Source organism: Oncorhynchus gorbuscha, linkage group LG02 (genome assembly GCF_021184085.1).
Source record: "Oncorhynchus gorbuscha isolate QuinsamMale2020 ecotype Even-year linkage group LG02, OgorEven_v1.0, whole genome shotgun sequence".
Lineage (NCBI taxonomy): Eukaryota > Metazoa > Chordata > Actinopteri > Salmoniformes > Salmonidae > Oncorhynchus > Oncorhynchus gorbuscha.
The window spans coordinates 25,555,215-25,578,132 of NC_060174.1; the positions used below are offsets into that span (position 1 = coordinate 25,555,215).

A 22,918-nucleotide genomic window follows, 5' to 3' on the forward strand; every position below is an offset into this window, starting at 1 on the left:
GTGTGTGTGTGTGTGTGTGTGTGTGTTTTGTGGGTGTGCTCCATGTTGGGCTTAACCGTGAGTACACATTGTCCCTCTACCTGTGTGTGTGTGTGTGTGTGTGTGTGTGTGTGTGTGTGTGTGTGTGTGTGTGTGTGTGTGTGTGTGTGTGTGTGTGTGTGTGTGTGTGTGTGTGTGTGTGTGTGTGTGTGTGTGTGTGTGTGTGTGTGTGTGTGTGTGTGTGTGTGTGTGTGTGTGTGTGTGTGTGTGTGTGCCTGCGTGTATTGTGGGTGTGCTCCATGTGTGCGTGATCATGTCTGTGTTGCACCAACATCAGTCACACGACAGTGACCTGCAGCTGGTTCCAGGAAGCGTCACTCCACACTTCCTCAGAGTGTTGTTCATGGTGTGACCTGGCAGAGATATCAGTGGAGCTGTCAGCCTGTTATCTGAGGTGATAATGGGACTCCATTCTGGGAGCTATATCATTCCCTGACAGCCATCCAGCCAGCCCACTGCAGAGTGCAGACAGACAGTATGAATCTTTCTCTGTACTGTACCAAACGAGTATGCGTACGCACAGCAGTGTTCTAGAATATTGGACCATTGGCATTCTTACTTTTCAAAGTGAAAAGCTCAAGCAATTTCTCCAACTATCAACACATTGAAATGAATAGAGGACGTGTACCAGAGACGCGTTGGTTTGGAATTGTAGGGAGGTGCATGTTCGTGCTGTATGTCTCCCGCAGATGGTGGTCTCAGAGCGTGTAGCTACAGTATGTTACAATCAGACGCCAGACACTTTACCCAGAATGTCTGTTACTACCTTCCCACAGAGCCTGCTCGTTTGCTCCTCTAATTGGTGGATGGGGACGACTTTTCAATATTGCTGCAGTTTGCAGGATGTCGTGTCAGGGGTCAGAATGACTCATAGATACTAAACACAATATTTCTTCTACATTACAACAAAATGACATTACCAGTTAACTGCAATTTGAAATACGTTCCCACAAAAGAGCCAGTGTGTCTATTGAAATTGCCAACACAACCTGCATTCCACAAGATAACACTCTCTGTCAGAGTGGTCCATAATTCAATAAAGGGTTGGATAATTAAAGGATGATGGAGAGAGAAAAAGAGGAAGAGCAACAGAAAGGGAGGGAGAAATGTAGGTCAGAAAAACATCCCTACCCCATACATCCCATACAGTGTTAAAGCGAGGAGAGGGAGGGCGGGCAGGAAGGCAGGCAGGGTGGGGTTGTTGTTGGGGGATAATCGGCATTGCGGCGCTGTAGATCAGCTGCTCTACTGCCTGCCTCCTTCCCTCTGCAGCTGCAGCTGGGGTATTAGTATGCACTGCCAGAAACCACAACGCTGCAGCCTGACTCAGTCTACACAGACACAGGGGGGGGGGGGGGGGGGAGAGAACAGAGGAGAGAAGGAGACAGAATAGAGGAGACACTGGCCTATATATGGCTCTGTTGCTCCTGTACTGTGTCCTTCTGCTGTGTTGGGGAGGAGATGGGTCAAGTTTCCACAGGGAGACAATACGCCTGTGGATGATGAAGACTAGTGGTCTTCTATTGCTGACTGTGTGTGGGCGAATCAGAATCACCTCGCTGCCATTGCTGCCAGGTAAATTCAATAGCACAGAACACATTAGCTTCATCACATTTAAGCGTTTTAATTTCTGTCCGGTTATTGGTTAATTAGCCTGTGTAATGATGTTTGTTGGTTTTTGATGAGATGGCATTAATGGCTCAGTGTTTTTATCACCTTCTTAGCTCCATGGAGTAGAACAGTGCTGTTTTTGACTGACTCACCACAAACAGAAGACAAGAAGGACATCAGCGGTGGTGGGAGGAGGGAAACAGAGTTGTTGGTATCAGAGTTGTTGAGAGAAGAGTTGTTGGTATCAGAGTTGTTGGTATCAGAGTTGTTGAGAGAAGAGTTGTTGGTATCAGAGTTGTTGAGAGAAGAGTTGTTGGTATCAGAGTTGTTGAGAGAAGAGTTGTTGGTATCAGAGTTGTTGAGAGAAGAGTTGTTGGTATCAGAGTTGTTGAGAGAAGAGTTGTTGGTATCAGAGTTGTTGAGAGAAGAGTTGTTGGTATCAGAGTTGTTGAGATAAGAGTTGTTGGTATCAGAGTTGTTGAGAGAAGAGTTGTTGGTATCAGAGTTGTTGAGAGAAGAGTTGTTGGTATCAGAGTTGTTGAGAGAAGAGTTGTTGGTATCAGAGTTGTTGGTATCAGAGTTGTTGGTATCAGAGTTGTTGAGAGAAGAGTTGTTGGTATCAGAGTTGTTGGTATCAGAGTTGTTGGTATCAGAGTTGTTGAGAGAAGAGTTGTTGGTATCAGAGTTGTTGAGAGAAGAGTTGTTGGTATCAGAGTTGTTGGTATCAGAGTTGTTGGTATCAGAGTTGTTGAGAGAAGAGTTGTTGGTATCAGAGTTGTTGAGAGAAGAGTTGTTGGTATCAGAGTTGTTGGTATCAGAGTTGTTGAGAGAAGAGTTGTTGGTATCAGAGTTGTTGGTATCAGAGTTGTTGAGAGAAGAGTTGTTGGTATCAGAGTTGTTGAGAGAAGAGTTGTTGGTATCAGAGTTGTTGGTATCAGAGTTGTTGGTATCAGAGTTGTTGGTATCAGAGTTGTTGGTATCAGAGTTGTTGAGAGAAGAGTTGTTGGTATCAGAGTTGTTGAGAGAAGAGTTGTTGGTATCAGAGTTGTTGGTATCAGAGTTGTTGAGAGAAGAGTTGTTGGTATCAGAGTTGTTGAGAGAAGAGTTGTTGGTATCAGAGTTGTTGGTATCAGAGTTGTTGGTATCAGAGTTGTTGAGAGAAGAGTTGTTGGTATCAGAGTTGTTGAGAGAAGAGTTGTTGGTATCAGAGTTGTTGAGAGAAGAGTTGTTGGTATCAGAGTTGTTGAGAGAAGAGTTGTTGATATCAGAGTTGTTGATAGAAGAGTTGTTGGTATCAGAGTTGTTGGTATCAGAGTTGTTGGTATCAGAGTTGTTGATGTCAGAGTTGTTGAGAGAAGAGTTGTTGGTATCAGAGTTGTTGGTATCGGAGTTGTTGGTATCAGAGTTGTTGAGAGAAGAGTTGTTGGTATCAGAGTTGTTGATAGAAGAGTTGTTGGTATCAGAGTTGTTGATAGAAGAGTTGTTTACATAAGAGTTGAAGATATCAGAGTTGTTGATATCAGAGTTGTTGATAGAAGAGTTGTTGGTATCAGAGTTGTTGGTATCAGAGTTGTTGAGAGAAGAGTTGTTGGTATCAGAGTTGTTGATAGAAGAGTTGTTGGTATCAGAGTTGTTGATATCAGAGTTGTTGAGAGAAGAGTTGTTTACATAAGAGTTGAAGATATCAGAGTTGTTGATATCAGAGTTGTTGATATCAGAGTTGTTGATGTCAGAGGTGTTGGTATCAGAGTTGTTGATAGAAGAGTTGTTGGTATCAGAGTTGTTGATGTCAGAGTTGTTGATATATGAGTTGTTGATATCAGAGTTGTTGATATCAGAGTTGTTGAAATCAGAATTGTTGATATCAGAGTTGTTGATATAAGAGTTGTTGAAATCAGAGTTGTTGATATCAGAGTTGTTGATATCAGAGTTGTTGAAATCAGAATTGTTGATATCAGAGTTGTTGATATAAGAGTTGTTGAAATCAGAATTGTTGATATCAGAGTTGTTGAAATCAGAGTTGTTGATATAAGAGTTGTAGATATAAGAGTTGTTGAAATCAGAATTGTTGAAATCAGAGTTGTTGATATAAGAGTTGTTGAAATCAGAGTTGTTGACATCAGAGTTGTTGATATAAGAGTTGTTGAAATCAGAGTTGTTGATATCAGAGTTGTTGATATCAGAGTTGTTGATATAAGAGTTGTTGATATCAGAGTTGTTGATACAGTTGCAGATTTTAAGAGGTACTATATAAATGTTAAATGTCTCAGTTTAAGTGCAGTATATCAAAATAGATTGGTTTATATTTACTCTGACTTACTGGAAGACTTCTCAAGCATCCAGATGATGATGATGGAATGAGTCCCAGTGAAACCTGATTGCCCATTTCATACCTGTCACATCTATTCTCCCTGTCAATGGCACAGATGGCCACCTTCAAGGTTCTCTCTCTTTAGTGCACATTTCATGTGTTTCACCTCTCTGTCTCTCCCTCTGTCTCTGCCCTCCACAGACAAGCTGTGCTTCAACAGCTTCTTCCACAATGAGGACATGCAGGAGATCACCAAGCACTTTGTGGTGTGTCATGTGGATGCTCCTGGACAGCAGATTGGAGCCTCTCAGATGCCACAGGGGTAATATATAGTACCTCCACATTCACATGCACACACGTCATTTCTACAGTGATGTCTCTCTCTGCCATGTCACTGTTTAACTAAAGGTCCTTACCTCTCCACAGGTACCAGTACCCCACCATGGACCAGCTGGCAGGCATGCTGCCCAGCGTAGTGCAGCACTTTGGGTGAGCGGGCCTCCCCTTCCTTTCTCTCCTACTAAACAGTACATTCATCATCCATACACTCTTGGAAAAAAGTGTTCCAAAAGGGTTATTCTGCTGTCCCCATAGGAGAACCCTTTTGGTTCCATGTAGAACCCTCTGTGTAAAGGGTTCTACATGGAACTCAAAAGGGTTCTACATGGAACTCAAAAGGGTTCTACCTGGAACCAAAAGGGTTCCACCTGGAACCAGAAAGTGTTACTCAGAGGGTTCTCCTATGGGGACAGCAGAATAACCCTTTTAAGTTCTAGATTGCACCTTTTTTTCTAAGACTGTATAGTTGAACTTTGAATGAATTAATACAACTGATAAACCTTGAAAGTAATTCAAACCATTCTAATTTTCCAGATTCAAGAGCATCTTGGGCATTGGAGTTGGAGCAGGCGCCTACATCCTGGCCAAATTTGCTGTAAGTTATTCCCTGTTGTTGTTCTTTGCTTGTCAATATATTTAATATTTATGTTGCCTGATGATCCCAGGTGTATCTAACATAACAGACACCTGCTCTGCTCTGTCCTCAGCTGATCTTCCCTGACCTGGTGGAGGGCCTGGTGCTGCTCAACATCGACCCCAACGGGAAGGGCTGGATCGACTGGGCCACTGGCAAGGTAGCAGACACTGCACCTCTGTGGAAAACACGTAAACATAGTTACCTTTAAAACAGCCATTTTATCCCAACTATCAAAATGGCTGCTCTTGTTGCAATGGGTGCAAGGAAATAATATCTCTCTGTCATCCTCCCTCCCTCCCCTCTCTCTCTTTCTCTGTCTCTGTCTCTTTCTCCCCCCACTCTCTCTCTCTCTCTCTCTCTCTCTCTCTCTCTCTCTCTCTCTCTCTCTTGTTCTCTCCCTCCCCCCCCCTCTCTCTCTCTCTCTCTCTCTCTCTCTCTCTCTCTCTCTCTCTCTCTCTCTCTCTCTCTCTCCAGCTGTCTGGTTTCACCAGTGCTCTTCCAGACACTGTGCTGCCCCACCTCTTTAGCCAGGTGAGCTCTCAGTCCAGATAAATCATTACCCACCTACAACAGTTTGTGGCAACACATGGTACTGCATACAACAACAACACTAGCCTATGGGGTTTTTATCCTCATAAACCTTTCAGAGACACCAGTCTCTCAGTGTACCTGTGTTAATAGTTGATGGTTGCACAGGAGGAGCTGATGAACAACACAGAGCTGGTCCAGAGTTACCGTCAACAGATCAACAACACTGTCAACCAGGTCAACCTGCAGCTCTTCTGGAACATGTACAACAGGTAACACACAAACACAAACTTCAGACTGTGTGTGTGTGGCAGATGGGAAGAGTTCTATATTCTGTGAGAGAATGTAAGCAGTGTGTCCCACAGTTTTCTTCCCCTTCTCAGCCGTAGGGATCTGGAGATGAACCGCACCGGGACCATCATCAATGCCAAGACCCTGAAGTGAGTCTCTCTACTACACTAGACAATTCTCCATGGTCCTTCATGTCATTGGTGAATAGTGTTTAAGTACCCTTATCATTCATAACAGGTTACTTAGGATTTGCCATGTTTACTGTTTGTGTACATGTGTTTGTGTTGTTTGCTGATCTGTGCTCTGTGTTTCTAGGTGCCCCGTCATGCTGGTTGTTGGTGACAACGCTCCAGCTGAGGAGGGAGTGGTGAGTCCTCTTCCTTCTATACCTTCTCTCCATTTCTATCTCTTCCTTCTCTACCACCTACTTCCTCCCCTCTCTGTCTCATCTCCCTCACTCCCTGTCTCATCTCCCTCACTCCCTGTCTCATCTCCCCCACTCCCTGTCTCATCTCCCTCACTCCCTGTCTCATCTCCCTCACTCCCTGTCTCATCTCCCCCACTCCCTGTCCCATCTCCCTCACTCCCTGTCTCATCTCCCTCACTCCTTGTCTCATCTCCCTCACTCCCTATCTCACCTCCCTCACTCCCTGTCTCATCTCCCTCACTCCCTGTCTCATCTCCCTCACTCCCTGTCTCATCTCCCTCACTCCCTATCTCACCTCCCTCACTCCCTGCCTCATCTCCCTCACTCCCTGTCTCATCTCCCTCACTCCCTGTCTCATCTCCCTCACTCCCTGTCCCATCTCCCTCACTCCCTGTCTCATCTCCCTCACTCCTTGTCTCATCTCCCTCACTCCCTATCTCACCTCCCTCACTCCCTGTCTCATCTCCCTCACTCCCTGTCTCATCTCCCTCACTCCCTGTCTCATCTCCCTCACTCCCTATCTCACCTCCCTCACTCCCTGCCTCATCTCCCTCACTCCCTGTCTCATCTCCCTCACTCCCTGTCTCATCTCCCTCACTCCCTGTCTCATCTCCCTCACTCCCTGTCTCATCTCCCTCACTCCCTGTCTCACCTCCCTCACTCCCTGTCTCATCTCCCTCACTCCCTGTCTCATATCCCTCACTCCCTTTCTCGTCTCCCTCACTTCCTGTCTCATCTCCCTCACTCCCTATCTCACCTCCCTCACTCCCTGTCTCACCTCCCTCACTCCCTGTCTCACCTCCCTCACTCCCTGTCTCATCTCCCTCACTCCCTGTCTCACCTCCCTCACTCCCTGTCTCACCTCCCTCACTCCCTGTCTCACCTCCCTCACTCCCTGTCTCATCTCCCTCACTCCCCGTCTCATCTCCCTCACTCCCTGTCTCACCTCTCTCACTCCCTGTCTCATCTCCCTCACTCCCTGCCTCGCCTCCCTCCCCGCCTACCTGCCCTCCTGCACCCTCCCCTGCTGTTTGTGATATCCCGCCCTGCCTGCCCCCCCTTAATCCCCTCCCTCTATGTGGCTCTGTGCTGCACTTGGCATGCTGAGAGGTAAATATTTGCCCTCACTGAGAGAAACAGAAGTAGGTCAGTAAATTGAGGAAAGATGTACTGATGGGAGGAGGGGAAGGGGAGAGGAGTAGAATGAGTTAGTTAGGGAGGGAGGGCGGAAGGTCGGGAAGGTGGGTGGGATACCAAAAACAGAAGGAGGAGGTGGGGTGACAGAGAGTGAGAGAGAGATATGAAGACAGAGATATGACAGATGGAGGTCACTTTAATATTTGATGCTATTTGATGTGAAGAACCCTGCTGCTCATTTCATCTGGAGAGGGAGAGAGAGAGAGAGAGAGAGTGAGAGAGAGAGAGTGAGAGAGAGTGAGAGTGAGAGAGACACAGGGAGAGAAACAGAGAGAGAGAGAGAGAGAGAGAGAGAGAGAGAGAGAGAGAGAGAGAGAGAGAGAGAGAGAGAGAGAGAGAGAGAGAGAGAGAGAGAGAGAGAGAGAGAGAGAGAGAGAGAGAGAGAGAGAGAGAGAGATTAAAAACAGATGGAGGTCACTTTAATATTTCATGCTATTTGATGTGAAGAACCCTGCTGCTCATTTCATCTTGAGTGAGAGAGAGGGAGAGGAGAGGGAGAGGGAGAAAGAGGATAGAGGATAGAGGGTCAGGGACCTGTTTTCACCTAGAAAGCCATCTCTCCATTTCTTTGTTATTGTTCTGAGAGATGGGTGTGTGCCAGCGCACATCTGTACACACCCCTGGCTGTGACTTCGTAGCCTCAAATGTGTTGGAATGACTCATCACTGCAGCAGACTGCATTATCTGGGTCATGCCTCCCTCCCTCCAAGCGTCTCTTCCATTCACAACATCTACATCCCTGAAATCCTATTGATTTCAAGTTTTTTTATTTATCTGAGAACATTAATATCCAAGCAACTTGGCCCTCGTCGTTGAATATGTTGTTGTTTTTCTCAAGGTCGAATGCAATTCCAAACTTGACCCAACCAACACCACCTTCTTAAAGGTATGAGTGCAAAGTAATGTTGAAGATTATTCATCTTTATTGGATTGTCTTTATTGATTCAAATCATTCATTAATTAGTTCATTCATTGGATTTTACATTCTGTAGTTTGTTAAACCATTTGAAATAAAGATTTAGCATATGACTAACTATGGTTCTGTTCCTGGTCTCACCTTCAGATGGCTGACTCTGGTGGACTCCCTCAGCTCACACAGGTCAGAACACTGCCTTCAGATGGCTCTTCGCATCTTCACATTTAACATTCAAATACTTCTTCCTCTCTGCTCCACCTCCATTTCCCCTTTACTTCCTCTAGTTTCTCTTCTGACACAACTCTCAGATGACCCCTAACTTCCTCTTTAAAACGCCCCTCAACCTCGACATGGTGCCTCCCTATAACCCTCTACCGACCCTCAAGTTCCTTTTTTATAAAACGTTCTGCCACCATGAGAGGGTTGTCTCTATAGGACTCACCACAGCACTCCACAGAGGTCATTGACCTCATCTGGGGTCAAGGTTTCACAGAGTCTAAGGAGGTCAAGTTTCTTACAGTATTCTCCTTGTTGTTTTATAGCCTGGAAAACTGTCCGAAGCATTCAAGTACTTCCTCCAGGGGATGGGCTACAGTAAGTATCTAGAACCAGATTCAAATCCTTTGTCACATATGAGTGAGTGTATGAGACTGTGTGTGTGTGGGTTTGTGGTCTCTCAGAAACTAGGCATCACTACCTTGATTGAGTTTATCTCTCCATACTGTACCTTTAGAAATATATTGTTCATCCCCCTTGTGTGTTTTAATCCTCTGTTTAGACACTGTCTGTATGTTGCGTTGTTCTGAATGGGAGATCGTGTTCTGACTTTGTTGTGAATATGTTGTGAATACAGTATGTTGTTTGGTTTGGTGTGATGTGATGTCTATTGCAGGGACCTGTTGTGTTAATCTTGCCCTCTGTTTTCCTGACTTCTCTCAGTTGCGTATGTGAAGGATCGGAGGTTGAGTGGTGGGCCAGGTACTTCCTGTTTGCTGTTCACCTCTGACCTCTGACCTCCTCTCTTTTTCCCCTACATGTGCAGTGATGATGATCACATATCTGCCTTTTGACTTATTATAAAAATGTTATTTGTTTTAGCGCTTGATTTCTGGTCTTTGGCAATCTTAAAGATTTTATTACATTTTGTATTTATTTTCTAAATGTGTTTTTCCTCAGCCTAAGGAAAAATATGCTATTGCTACTTTTTTCCCCATCCCTGCCATTGCATTCCCTATCTTGCTCTTTGCATGGCATACAGCTATTTATGATCCAGTGTTCAACACTCATTGGCACATTGTAGTGTCCAAGTGAAGCAACTTTTTTAGAAATATTAGCATGGAAACGACTAGGATAGAACTTGTCATATTTTAAATGGAGAATTACAGCCAATAGGCATGTTTTGAAGTACCTGCCTTTAGTGCAGCTAAATGTATGAGCATGTGCACTGGGTTTATGTGCCTCAATGGAAAACATACCTTCAGACAGAGCTCCCAATGTGTTGGAACTGCTACTTCCCAAGTTGAAGATTTTTGGTAATTGTTACTCAAGGTTCATGTTTTCCACGCAATAAAATGGTCATAGCTCTACTCTAAGACAATTGCAAAATCTTCACAGATAAGTTCAGGAGCAGGATAACGCTTGCAGGATGGGGAGCTGACGGTGATCAACTCCTCTGCAGCGTTCAGACTTTCCTCACAGTCCCATTGCATGGTCCTGCTGTACTGTAGCAGGGGGAATGTGTCTGCATGCAGAGTTGCAGGCACATGTTGATGGCTTTACAGAAACTCTCAAGCATCCATAGCTAACAGGAATGTTTGTTACAGCTAGCTGCCTTGCCGTACTAGCGGCTTGGGCGTTACTTTTCAGTTTACACATTGGCATGTTGTCCCATTTCTCCCAGTGGTTAGCTCATATTGACTTAGCTTTGCCATTGTTTAAATTCAAATATTGTCTTCCCCACTTTTGTTCTTTCTTTCTTTCTCTCTCTCCCTCTCCCTCCATCCATCCACCCCCCGCTCTCTTTCTCTCATTCTCTCCCCCCCCTCTCTCTCTCCCCCTCTCTTTCTCCCCCTCCCTCTCCCCCTCTCTCTCCCCCTCCCTCTCTCTCCTCCCTCCCTCTCTCTCTCTCTCCCCCTCCCTCTCTCTCTCTCTCTCTCTCTCTCTCCCCCTCTTTCTCTCTCTTTCTCTCAGTGCCCTCTGCCAGTATGACCCGTCTGGCCCGCTCCCGGACGGCCTCCCTCACCAGTGGCAGCTCAATTGAGAGTTCTCGTATCCGGGGTTTTACACACTCTGACAGCAATGAGGGCCAGGTCAGCCACACCATGGAAGTGTCTTGCTGAACCCCCACACACACACAGACAGACGTGGATTGGAGATAGGGACGTTTAGAGAGAGAGAGGGAGAGAGAGAGAGTGAAGAGAGTGAGAGAGAGAGAGAGAGAGAGAGAGAGAGAGAGAGAGAGAGAGAGAGAGAGAGAGAGAGAGAGAGAGAGAGAGAGAGAGAGAGAGAGAGAGAGAGGGAGGGGGAGAGAGAGAGGGAGGGGGAGGAGAGAGAGAGAGAGAGAGAGAGAGAGAGAGAGAGAGAGAGAGAGAGAGAGAGAGAGAGAGAGAGAGAGAGAGAGAGAGAGAGAGAGAGAGAGAGAGAGAGAGAGAGGAGTTTCTACTTTTAAATGGTAGGTGGAGGATGTCTTCTCTATCTATCTCTCTATGTCTTTGTTGTAGTATTACCCCAAATCCCTCAGTATTTAACAACTTCTGTCACCTCCTCCCCTCATTGTAAAAACTGACACCAACGTATTACTCTTTCCCTTAAACTTTGTAAGCAGTTTTGCTGTTGTGTGTCATTTGTGTTTTGCTCAGTGTCTTCTCCCCCCTTTGCCTTTTCCCTGCTCCCCTTGCCCTAAACCTGCCCCCCTTCTCCTTCCACTCAGACCCATCTGCCCCCTGGCACCCCTCCACTCAGGTCCCTCCCACACTCATCCGCTTGTCTGATGACAATCTCTGTGAGGTGATCAATGATGGTAGTTAGGTGGGTTGTATGTAGTCAGTGAAGGTAGTTTGTCATTGGAGAGAAGACATGCTAGCAAGAGGACATCTTGTTGTAGTTGGTACTATTCATCCTATTTGTCTTGAACAATAGGACAGCAGAGATTATGGGCCTTTGTCTGGGAGGTCCCAGATTTGACAGAAAGCAGCACACAACCTACTATATTTGAGAGAGTTTTACATCACACAGTGGATATGCCTCTCTACCAGAAGGATGTATCTGTGTCACAGGCACTAGTATTCCCACTCCACATCCCCTGCCATGTGCTTTTCCCAGGGATTGTCATACAGAAGCATTAATGAACCTAGTGTGATTCTATATACCCTATAGCCACTAGTAGGAGCATCCATTCCTACATAGTTAGTGTGGCCACGGTCATCTCCACCTCCCCAACATGGAAGTGGTTCTGCTGGGGATCGGTTCTTAGTGGTCTCCCAAATGACAATCACATTTTGACCCAAACCAAACCAGACCTAGGAGCCGAGGCAGAACCATATGAGATGTTCTTCTCTCATGTCAGCACCACAAGACGGAACTACAGCTGGCCTCTCCTTCTACAGCACTCAGCCCCACACAAAGAATATACCAAAGCTACACACACACACTTACCTATGAGGGCTGGGCTCTGTAAGGGAACCGAGACAAAGTATATTGGCACTTATTGACACACAGTAGCACAAAACACACGCGTGCCCACACAAACGTACGCATACACGCAAACACAGTGTCAATGTTGTCATCACAAAACAAATGTTATTGTATTTACATCCATACCCATGCATAACTTACACAGAGAATCAATATCCTTTTTCACAATGCTATTGAGCTGGAATACTGGTCGTTGTGACTGGAGAGACTAGGTGTGTGCTGCTAGCTGCTGAGATGGACTACCCATTGAGTCAGGCTGGTCCTTTGAGGAACTGGGGTCCCTGACAATTTGCACTGTAATAATTTTCTACATTTGATTTGCATTCCTTATTTTCAGTAACAACTGCTGCCTGTCATCTATTTGAATGTCAATCTCTCTGTTTCCCCCAACAGGGGTGAAGTGGGATAACTACTACCGCAGGGGTGCTTCCTGGGACTGTCTGTAAGGGGCAGGGCTTTTTTGGAGCCCATTGCTCCAAGCTCGGAATGTAGGGCAACACCCACCCCAACCACCCCCAACCACCCCCAACCACCTCCAACCACCCCCAACCACCCCAACCACCCCCAACCACCCCCAACCACCTCCAACCACCCCCAACCACCCCCAACCACCACCAACCACCCCCAACCACCCCAACCACCTCCACCACCACCAACCACCACCAACCACCCCCAACCACCTCCAACCACCACCAACCACCACCAACCACCCCCAAACACCCCAACCACCTCCAACCAAAACCACAAACTTCCCCGCCCCTCACAGACACATCCAGTCGCCCCAAAAGGGCTATCAGCTGAGGTCACTTTTCTGTTCATAGTGCTGCCTAGCAACAGTGTACCAATGTGCAAGGGACCCCAGGGGGGCTGCAGCCAAGATTGTAGGAAAGAGCAGAGATTCTATCTGGATGAATGAGGCATTTTCATTTGTGAAGATGCAGAGTGTGAGAGCGAAGGGTCTACAAAATGTTCTGAAAAGGGGATAATAGAGGGGTGCTAAAACGTGTAAATTGGGCTTCGGTGAGAGGATATTAGGACTAGTCAGAACAACAAACACTCCTTTCTACTCCTCCAATCTGTTTTCATGCACCGGAGTGTGATATTCAACGTTGTTGCCATGCATTTTCTCTCTGTAAGACTACTGTTGCTGTCAGCTCTGTGCCGACCTGATTCTGCCCCCTTCCTCAGTCTCGAACATACTGCCTAGGGGGCCCTGAATGTAATTTGTCCCTTTGAAATGCTGTACAGTATAGTCAAAGTGCCCCCTTCCACCCACCCACCGCCATTACCCCCTAGGGCTTGTACCTGCTAACCTGACCACCCTACAGCCCAACTCCTTCCACGTCTTCCCTGCGCTGTAGATACTCACTGTTTTTAGAGCAGGTTAACTGCAAGAGGACTCCCACACTATTGTATTGTGACACATTCCGCATTTTGGTTCCTCGTTCCTTGAGTTCCTGTTTTTATATAACAATAGAATGGAGTTATCTGTGGTATTACTGGTCCTCGTGTATTATCATTACTATAGTATTATTGATTGATTTATATTGAGGAAAAAGTTGTTTTCAGACTGTTTGGTTTCACAGGAGTCTCCCAGCATTGTTTCTGTTCACAGAGATAGTAGGGTTGAATCTTACCTGCTTCGTCATAAAATGTGAAATGTAAAGTTGAAGTATATGTACTGTAAGTGGTCTCTGTCCATGTATTGAACATGTAATGAAAACAAATAAAAAACTGTCAGTATAGTCACATGTTTAATCAATGCATTTCTTTGCAACAGTGGTTTTATAAAAAAAATGATTGACAATGTGTTTTACTCTTGCTTCCACTGATGCTGGAGGTGGTAAAGATCTGCACACAGCAAAATACACACTGTCAAGTTGTATAAAGTTTACCCAAAATTAACCTTGTAGGAAACAACCATTGAATCACTGTAGGCATACAGCATGTGGTCAACGGGGCTGTAGTTGAGGGACTGGATGTTGGTGGACATCTTCTTGATCTCCATACCGATGTCATAACGCTCCCGGCCGCTCACAGTATCAAAGGAGTAGAAGATCTCCTCTGCTTCCTTACTCAGGTACCGCGTGGCGTAGAGCACACCGCACGCCATAAAGGTGTTGGTCACAGCACGCTTGTGAGCTGAAGTGGTCCAGGTCCGGCCCAGGGTGGGAGGACTGTCAGGGATCACCTCAGCGAGGACCAGGTTACCAAAGTTATCAGGGGTGCTGTAGATCACCCAGACACCAGACTCATCAGTAGCCAGGTCCATGTCAGTGTAACCATAACAAGCATCCAGATGGCAGAAGTTGAACTTGCTGTTGAACCCAGTACCTTTGGGCAGGCCCACGGTGGTGACTGTTTTTGCTGTGATGTTGAAGCGGCAGACAGCGTCCTTGTTGTAGCAGTTGTAGTAGAGGGCGTCCCCATACATTACAACGTTAGGCCCCTGGATGGTGTTGGTGGTGGGGTTGGAGGGGTGAATCGCCACAGTGCCTGGAACACTGACCCCCACAACCAGAGAGCTCAGGCTGCTATAAAGTCTCACAAAGTTAGAGAAGACATTGCTTGAAGTCAAAGGCACTATCCAAAACCAGCTCTCCTTCCCTGCAGCAGGTTTGGGGTCGCGACCCCAGGAGCCATAAGCATATGAGGCACCATATTCAGTGACTGAATATGTGTTGGGACCAGTCACGCTCCGGAGGTGTCCCAGGGGACAGTTTCCTACACGAGACACAGAATGAACATGATGACAGTGACACCAGAGTATCCAAAAAAACTATTCAAATGCAGAAGGTTTTAGATTTCAATACAGGTGTTGCTGTGGGAGAAGGCATGAGAAGACGAACCAGGTGCAGGTTCAGGGGGTGGGGCAGTAGGATGGTGGCCGTTCTGGCACTGGTCCAAGTCCCTCCTCAGACGTTTGTTAACCTCCTTTCCCCTGACCACCTGCATGTTGTCAAATTTCTCCAGCTTCCCCATCTCTTCTTTGAGCTCCTGCAGCTGGGAAGAGGAGCACCTGATCATTCCTCAACACATATAATCCAACTGAGCATTGACACTTCTCTACAACACCTCTGAACTCATACTGTATATGGTAGTCATACATGTTCATACAGTATATGATCTAACTATAATGCATTTTTAATCCGATGTGGCATGACCATTGCTAAGGTAAAGTATTTTAGGCAACTTCTTGAGTAAAATAGAGTTTGATCTCCAGTAAGGCTCCTTACCTGTTCAGCAGTGTCTGTGTTGAGGCGTTGGTGGCTGTGAGTGGTACTGTTGAGTTTGGCGATGAGGTTCTGGATCTCCGACAGTTCATTCTCTATGACCTGAAGAGACACCGTCCCATACAGATCCCCATCGTCCTCCTGCTCCAGCACTGACACGTCAGCCTCCAGCTGGGGAAGACGCCTCTTCAGACCCAGCAACAGACCCTCCACCTCCATAGTCTACAGGTGAACAGGAGATACACTCTTTGGAAGAAAAGGTACTGTGTAGAATCTAAAAGGGTTCTTTGGCTGTCCCTACACGAGAACCCTTTGAAGAACCCTTGTTAGTTCCAGATAGAACCCTTTTGGTTCCAAGTAGAACTGTTTGGGGTTCCATGTAGAACCCTTTCCACAGCATGGAACCCATAATGGTTCTACCTGGAACCAAAAATGGTTTTACCTGGAACCAAAAAGGCTTCTCATTTGGGGACAGCAGAATGACCCTTTTATAGGGAACATCCAATATTACTTGATTTACTTTTATACACAATGAAAGGTGAAATATCTGCTTCTTCTTATTTGATTCACAATTAAATTATGTGAAATATCAGAGATCTGTTTCTCACTATTTGTAGTAATTGTTTTAGAGAAAGTGGGAATTTAGAAATAGGATTTTCGAAGCATGTCTCTTACCTGCTGTGGAGTGATGTTTTTAGTGCACTTTGAGGCACTGTTCTCTACAGTCTGCAGCTTGTCATGAGGGAAGGGGTGCTCAGAGTTCCTCAGGTCACACACACAGTCACTGGGCGAAGACTGGGCGAAATGAGAGAGCAAACAATATTATAGCACACATCTGCAGAACAATATTGACATGTATTTTTTGTAAAGATTTTGCTGTTGCTTATTGTTCCTACATGTCATGTAGAAAACATGTATTCCGGGCTGAGCAGAACCGTGTCCTTACCTGAGGGAAGATGGAGACAAGACCAGTGAACATTCTGGGCTGAGCAGAACCGTGTCCTTACCTGAGGGAAGATGGAGACAAGACCAGTGCACATCAACGTGAACACCAGAGAGGACTTCATGTTTGACCAGAGGACAGTGTGGATGTGAGACCAGTTGCTCTAAGAACCATGTAAATATGCAAGGGGATCTGTGACTCTCTCTTGTGCAATACGCCACAAGGCATGTGGTGGTGCTGCTGAGGAGAATAACGGTAAGAGGAGAAAAATAGGGAAGAAAAAATGATGAGAATTTCATTTTTGGTGTATGTCTCGTGTGTGGTAAGGAAGAAATCAGGAACGGAAACTAAACATGTTTGTGTGACATGACAGCTACTTCTGTTCAAGAAGACGACAGGAGAGATGATAAACCTAAACCTGATTATTCTAGAGCTTAACATAACTTACTCTCAGTTCCACTGTTTGCCACACTTGGTTTGTGCAATTAAATGATGGGCTCTTCAGTGCGGGCCGTTCTACTGCCAGTGTTCGTCTGTGGAGATTGGATGGCTGTGTGCTCGTGTCTGCACCTGTCAGCACCTGTCAGCACCTGTCAGCACCTGTCAGCACCTGTCAGCACCTGTCAGCACCTGTCAGCACCTGTCAGCACCTGTCAGCACCTGTCAGCAACGGGGTGTCCACATACTTTGCCTTCCATAAAATGAAGAATGCCTGTTCTTTATCAATCCCATCTGATCTTTGGAGATTGCACAGATTCTAGCTATACACTTTAGTGATTAGCTTTATGTCAAGGTTCAGTAGAGATGTGAGGCCATAAGAGCCATTTGAGTGTTAAATGAGTATCACTTTTAAAATATGAGGTAGTAGTGGGGTTAGCTTATCTGGAAACCATCTGGGGCTAAGACCTTTCCCACTACACAAGACACATAATGCTTGGGTGATTGCATTACTTGACAATGTTTCCTCAAACTCTGCATCCAGCTCAGAATCCCTGTAGATATGCTGGTGTGTAAAGGTATCCACAATGCACAGTTGCATACCATCATTCTGGTGAAATGTGGATCTCAGCAAAGCTGGTTGTGCAGTAAGGGAAATGTGAATTGCACAGAGGTAAAAACATGGAACATTGTTCCCGTCACTGATTCCACCACCAACCCAGCACATGTCCATATGTTGGTTTGATGGTTTCATAACCTCTGAATTCACAAAGACGGAACTGCCTTCCACAGCAAAAGTATTAACATCTGTGAATGTGTGTGTGCTTAAACATACAATGTTGTTCCTTTTCATTTCAGTGTGCCATGGGAACTCTAATGCTGCAGTTCTACTCTATGTTCACACTGCCACTCTACTGTTTTATGTTTCCCATCTCATCTAATACGTTTTTTTAAACTTCCACAGGTTTATGTTCGTTGTTACTAAAGAACCTCAAATGTTCTTATTCTTACATGCCAAGTATTAATGACATATTTCTAAAGGACTGATAGTGGTTTTTGTTGATGTAGATGTTTTTATTTGGGTGTATGCAAATAGAATAGCATGCTTTTCTATGCATACTGTGCATGTGCACACAAAGGCTAATGGTGATGACCAGCACATCCCTGGCCTCCAACAGGTTGACTTGTATTCATGCCATGTGAACAGTGTCTAGGCCCAGGTTCTCCAACAGGACCCAAGCAATTCTGAAAGTACATGCAATTTTTGCATGTGTCCCATTGCAAACTGTCATAAACATAAAGCTATCAGCTACTAGTGCAAGCCTCTCTACTCTGGCTTCCTGTTAAGGCTAGGGCTGATTTCAAGGTTTTACTGCTAAGCATTACATGGGCGTGCTCCTACCTATCTTTACGATTTGGTCCTGCCGTACATACGTACAGGTACGCTACGGTCACATGACACAGGAATCATTACCGTCCCTAGAATTTCTAAGCAAACAGCCGGAGGCAGGGTGAGTGTAGTCTGGCCCAGGAGTGTGAAGGTGAACGAAAAGGCACTTGAGCAACAAACCGCCCTTGCTGTCTCTGCCTAGCCGGTTCTCCTCTCTCCACTGGGATTCTCTGCCTCTAACCTTATTACAGGGGCTGAGTCACTGGCTTACTGGTGCTCTTCCATGCCATCCCTAGGAGGGGTGTGTCACTTGAGTGGGTTGAGTCAACCCCCCCTTGGGTTATGCTGTGGGGGAGATCTTCGTGGGCTATACTCGGCCTTGTCTCAGGATGGTAAGTTGGTGGTTGAAGATATCCTTCTAGTGGTGTGGGGGCTGTGCTTTGGTAAAGTGGGTGGGATTATAACCTGCCTGTTTGGCACTGTATCGTTTGACGGGGCCGCAGTATCTCCCGACCCTTCCTGTCTCAGCCTCCAGTATTTATGTTGTAATAGTTTATGTGTCGGGGGGGGGGGGGGGTTGGGGACAGTCTGTTATATCTGGAGTATTTCTCCTGTCTTATCCGGTGTCCTGTGTGAATTTAAGTATGCTCTCTCTAACTCTCGCTCTCTTTTTTCTCTTTCTCTTTTTCTCTATTTCTTTCTTTCTCTCTCTCTCTCGGAGGACCTGAGCCCTAGGACCATGCCTCGGGACTACCTGGCCTGATGACTCCTTGCTGCCCCCAGTCCACCTGGCTGTGCTGCTGCTCCAGTTTAACTGTTCTGCCTGCGTCTATGGAACCCTGACCTGTTCACCGGATGTTCTACCTTGGCCCAGACCTGCTGTTTTCAACTCTGTAGAGACAGAAGGAGCTGTAGAGATACTCTGAATGTTCGGCTATGAAAAGCCAACTGACATTTACTCCTGAGGTGCTGACCTGTTGCACCCTCGACAACCACTGTGATTATCATTATTTGACCCTGCTGGTCATCTATGAACATCTGAACATCTTGTTCCATGTTCTGTTATAATCTCCACCCGGCACAGCCAGAAGAGGACTGGCCACCACCATAACCTGGTTCCTCTCTAGGTTTCTTCCTAGGTTCTGGCCTTTGTAGGGAGTTTTTCCTAGCCACCGTGCTTCTACACCTGCATTGCTTGCTGTTTGGGATTTTAGGCTGTCAAGTTGTGACATCAGCTGATGTAAGAAGGGCTTTATAAATACATTTGATTGATTGATACTATCCAATCAGAGCCACTTTGACATGATCCCACTCTGCAGCAGTAGGCCTAACAGGAACATTGCTAGACCAATTCCTCTCTTTCTAAATGTTCAACTTAAGGGGAAATACACAAACAAATCTAAAGCATTATTTCTTACCTCAAAATTGGTATTCTGGTGTGATTTAAGCATTGACATGGACTCAGAACACCCATTTACATCGTTTATCTATTAAAAATTTAATTAAAACAAATAAAATAGGACAGCAAAATTGACACAGAAAACAGAATTCCAGAAAATACAAATGATAATTTAATAGAAAACACATATCTTGTGCACCAAGGACCCGGGGAAGAGTTGTGCATATTTGAAAGATATTTAAAAAATGTGTATTTCTTTTTTTTTTAAGTGTCTAGAAAAGGTTGGAGACCCCAGGTCTAGGCGTTCCCTGGCCTGAAGTTCGATGGGGTTATGCATCTGGTGCAGGACTGCGGAGACTTCCTGCAAAAACATCAGGCACTGGTAAGGCGTGTAACGGTGGGTTAGGTGTGTCACAGTGGGCTAGGTGTTTTACAGTGGGCTATGATTATGTTCTGACATGGTTTCCTGTTCCATAAACAACATAACCATGGACATAATATCAAAATCAAAACGATGTTTTGCGGTAATCAGTGTGCATTTTAAGTTGATTGATATTTTTATTTCTCAACTGATTGTTAGGTGATGCTTTCCAACAAGAGGCTTCCTCTGATCCAGGCCACTATTGAGAACATGACTGCTAGCCAGTAGCCGTACCAGTACCTGAACGACCAGGGTCTGTACACCTCCCTGCACCTGCGTCAGCTAGCTAAGGAACTGAGGGAGCTGGAGGCTTCATACACCAAGACAAGCCAAGTGATCAGACTCAAACATGGGCCAAAGAGGTACATACAGTATAGTTCACTTTATTACACGTCATCTTGGACAATCTTTTTTTGTACGATTTTATTTGACCTTTTATAAACAATACAAAACATTCACATCATACAAACATCAACTACATCACACCTGCCCAGACCCACTAGACCACACCCCTGTCTCCAGCTCCCGCCTCACTTTCCGCCACAAAGCCTCAAACTGCACCATTTTGTTTTTCTCTCCGTCGCCCACACACTTCACATTTTTACATAATAAAGCATTTGACCTTTCCATTGCATTAACAACGGAGGATTGGTTGATTTCCAGTCTTTTAAGTATACATTTTTTAAAGATCTTGCCCCAATCTAACACATTATATCAACACCAACCCTGCCTCTCAACCTAAAATGATATAGATTTATTACAACATGTAATACAATCTAGCCCGAAGCGGTTATCAATGCATCTCAGATGGGTAAGAAATGAGAGCTTGCAAAGGCCCTTCTCTGGGTACTCTAATGTGTCATGTGCTAATAATGTCTGTTCACTGTGTGTCTCCCAGATCGATGCGGTGTGTAAGGAGATAGATACTGTAGGATGCATTTGTCAAACACCTTTAACATGAAGATGCTGAAAGAAAAGTGCAGCTATCTGAAGAATGGCATGGAGTCCTGTAGGACAATCCCAGATCAGTTCATAAATGAGTGTCAATGTGTGTTTTTGAGAGACAGCTCAGATATCTTAGGCCAGGAGGGCAGTGAGGACTTCTACTATATTCAGCCCCTTGTGAACGGCCACAGACTGGGGAACATCGTTCGCCGTTACAGCCCCTATGACAACCAAGAACCATGAGGATGTGTCCGTGGCACGGTCCCCCAGCCTTGCTAATTCCATCCAGGGCTTCGGCACCGTGGTATGGTGAGGCAGTGTTCTATAACTGCTGTGACTCCGCTGAGCTGGCCCACTATGACCTACAGACCAAGGTCACAAGTCGTGTGAAGATACCCGACGTCGGCTACAACAACCAGTTCCTCTACTGCTACTACATGAGACTGGGTTATCTACAGCACTACTGTGGCCATGGTGCTGAGCCAGCTAGACAGTTTCTAATATTCTGTACACTCAGTGTAGAAACAGTGTGTGTGCTGTTTTTCTGCTTATCTTTATAATGTTGACTTCTTCATAAAGAAATTAAATCACAACGATGTTAAATAAGGGTTGGCTAGAATTAGATTTGAAATGTCTTGAAGTGCTATAAACATGATAAACACACTGAATTGGGCTCTAATTATTTAATTCAGTCAGGCATTCACTTTTATTTCCTCAAAGCTACTGAGGTAGACATACAGTGCAGCACAATAGTCTGAATTAAATATGGTTAAATTACACACAGGCACACACACATACGTACACACAAGCGCCCTATGTAGCCTTGAAGTATCCATAATAGTGCTCTTGTTTCCTGAAAAAAAATGTTTACATTTTAAAACTAGTTATGAGCCCTTTGTCCAAAATAGAAAGTAATATTTCAATAACTTTGTTCTGTAAATATTGTACCAGAATCTTCTGAGGCTTGACTCCATTTACAGCTTCAATCTCCTACATCTCTGCATCCAATGACAGACCTAAAGTACTGGGAGGTGAGCTGATAGGTTCACAGGGAGATTCTGGGTCATTCTGGTCAGAATCATCTAAAAACAGAACACCCTTATAGCAAAGTAATACTGTTTAATGTCACATTCAAACATAGTTATACAGTAATGTATAAAAACTGCTTCTCAGTAACCGATATCAGTAACCTAGTATGGTCAGCAGAGGGCGCTGGAGGAACTAATAACAGGGAACAAAAGAACACACATTAGAACATGTATTCAAAGCTATAAACACTGACCTGAGTCGCAAATCACCTGCCTCTCTAGGAGCTGTCGTGTCTTCCTTAGTTTATACTCCAACAACTGCTGTTCTATACACATAAACAGAACACATGAATGAATACCTTATAACTCTATACAGCATTGTGGATAAGTCTGATCACAACTACCGTAAGTAAGGGCCTGACACTGACAGACACGCACTACTGTGGCCAAGAAACCAATGTGAAACAGACCTACTCTGTGCCGTCGCTCTCTCTCCTTGTTCAACTCATTGTTTAGGGTGTCCACTTCCCTCCTCTGTAGCTCCAACTGAATGTGTTAACACAGATGTATTGAATGTACAGTTATCTAGCAGGGCTTTATATTCCATAAAATATCCTCTTATGGCTGGTTACTCTCACTACTAACTAACTCTTCTCAAAGGGTCTTGACCTCTCTGACCAGCCTTGTCACACACACTGCCTGCTGCTGGTAGGCTGCCAGGGCCTTGGTCCTCCTGACAGAGATAAAGACAACAATTAGTATCTGACAGGGCACAACCCTGACAAGCATGGCACATCGTAATGTGTGGTCTTATGTTATGATGACACTCTCTCAGTGTACGATGACACTCTCAGAGAAACATTTTTATTTTTTATTTTACTTTTATTTTATGAGGCAGGTCAATTAAGCTCAAAGTACGGCCTGGCACAAGGCAAAAAAAAGGCAGTAATAATACTGAGACATTTCTGTGTAATCTATGTGTTACTTTATATACTCTCTGCTCTAATAAACAATGTTAACCAGGGGTGGTCTGTATGAGCACCATGCTGTGTGCTCAACTCACGCCATCTCCACCTCCAGCTCCAGCAGCATCAAGGAAAACCCTGGGTTACGGCTCTCTGACTCTGAAGAA

The 22,918-nt window shown here is 45.3% G+C and overlaps 2 protein-coding genes across 12 annotated transcripts in view; one reads left to right on the forward strand and one right to left on the reverse strand.

Annotated features, from left to right (window-relative positions):
• LOC123999702 (protein NDRG4-like) overlaps positions 1 to 12,541 on the forward strand; it is a 34,827-nt gene extending 22,286 nt beyond the window's left edge. For 6 of the 10 annotated variants that reach the window (XM_046305750.1, XM_046305706.1, XM_046305715.1 and 3 more), the window contains 13 exons: positions 4,163 to 4,283; positions 4,388 to 4,450; positions 4,835 to 4,895; positions 5,008 to 5,094; positions 5,412 to 5,468; positions 5,634 to 5,737; positions 5,849 to 5,905; positions 6,072 to 6,123; positions 8,219 to 8,266; positions 8,444 to 8,479; positions 8,839 to 8,890; positions 9,236 to 9,274; positions 10,487 to 10,757. In XM_046305750.1, coding sequence (XP_046161706.1) covers positions 4,163 to 4,283; positions 4,388 to 4,450; positions 4,835 to 4,895; positions 5,008 to 5,094; positions 5,412 to 5,468; positions 5,634 to 5,737; positions 5,849 to 5,905; positions 6,072 to 6,123; positions 8,219 to 8,266; positions 8,444 to 8,479; positions 8,839 to 8,890; positions 9,236 to 9,274; positions 10,487 to 10,635 — 926 coding nt within the window. In that variant the 3' untranslated portion in view covers positions 10,636 to 10,757. Of the gene's footprint in view, positions 1 to 4,162; positions 4,284 to 4,387; positions 4,451 to 4,834; positions 4,896 to 5,007; positions 5,095 to 5,411; positions 5,469 to 5,633; positions 5,738 to 5,848; positions 5,906 to 6,071; positions 6,124 to 8,218; positions 8,267 to 8,443; positions 8,480 to 8,838; positions 8,891 to 9,235; positions 9,275 to 10,486; positions 10,758 to 12,382 lie in introns of those variants that run through there. The other 4 variants (XM_046305733.1, XM_046305775.1, XM_046305723.1 and 1 more) reach the window with 3 other exon arrangements.
• A 1,180-nt stretch (positions 12,542 to 13,721) lies between these two features.
• Positions 13,722 to 16,391, reverse strand: LOC123999692 (olfactomedin-4-like). 2 transcript variants are annotated; one of them, XM_046305686.1, is made up of 5 exons: positions 16,230 to 16,391; positions 15,898 to 16,017; positions 15,226 to 15,444; positions 14,839 to 14,992; positions 13,722 to 14,713 (listed from the first exon to the last, which is right to left on the reverse strand). In XM_046305686.1, the coding sequence occupies exons 1-5, from the start codon at positions 16,287 to 16,289 to the stop codon at positions 13,881 to 13,883; spliced, it is 1,386 nt and encodes a 461-aa protein (XP_046161642.1). In that variant the 5' UTR covers positions 16,290 to 16,391; the 3' UTR covers positions 13,722 to 13,880. The 2 variants fall into 2 exon arrangements, with proteins under 2 accessions (XP_046161642.1, XP_046161648.1); XM_046305692.1 differs by having other exon boundaries at positions 16,169 to 16,306.
• Between the last annotated feature and the right edge of the window lie 6,527 nt (positions 16,392 to 22,918).

Excerpts from the sequence above, each read along its gene's own strand:
- LOC123999692 (XM_046305686.1), bottom strand. The coding sequence starts at position 16,289 with ATGAAGTCCTCTCTGGTGTTCACGTTGATGTGCACTGGTCTTGTCTCC. Across the intron at positions 14,993-15,225 it reads ACACAGACACTGCTGAACAG|CTGCAGGAGCTCAAAGAAGA; the intron begins GTAAGGAGCCTT and ends TCCTCTTCCCAG. Across the intron at positions 14,714-14,838 it reads ACCCCCTGAACCTGCACCTG|GAAACTGTCCCCTGGGACAC; the intron begins GTTCGTCTTCTC and ends TGTCTCGTGTAG.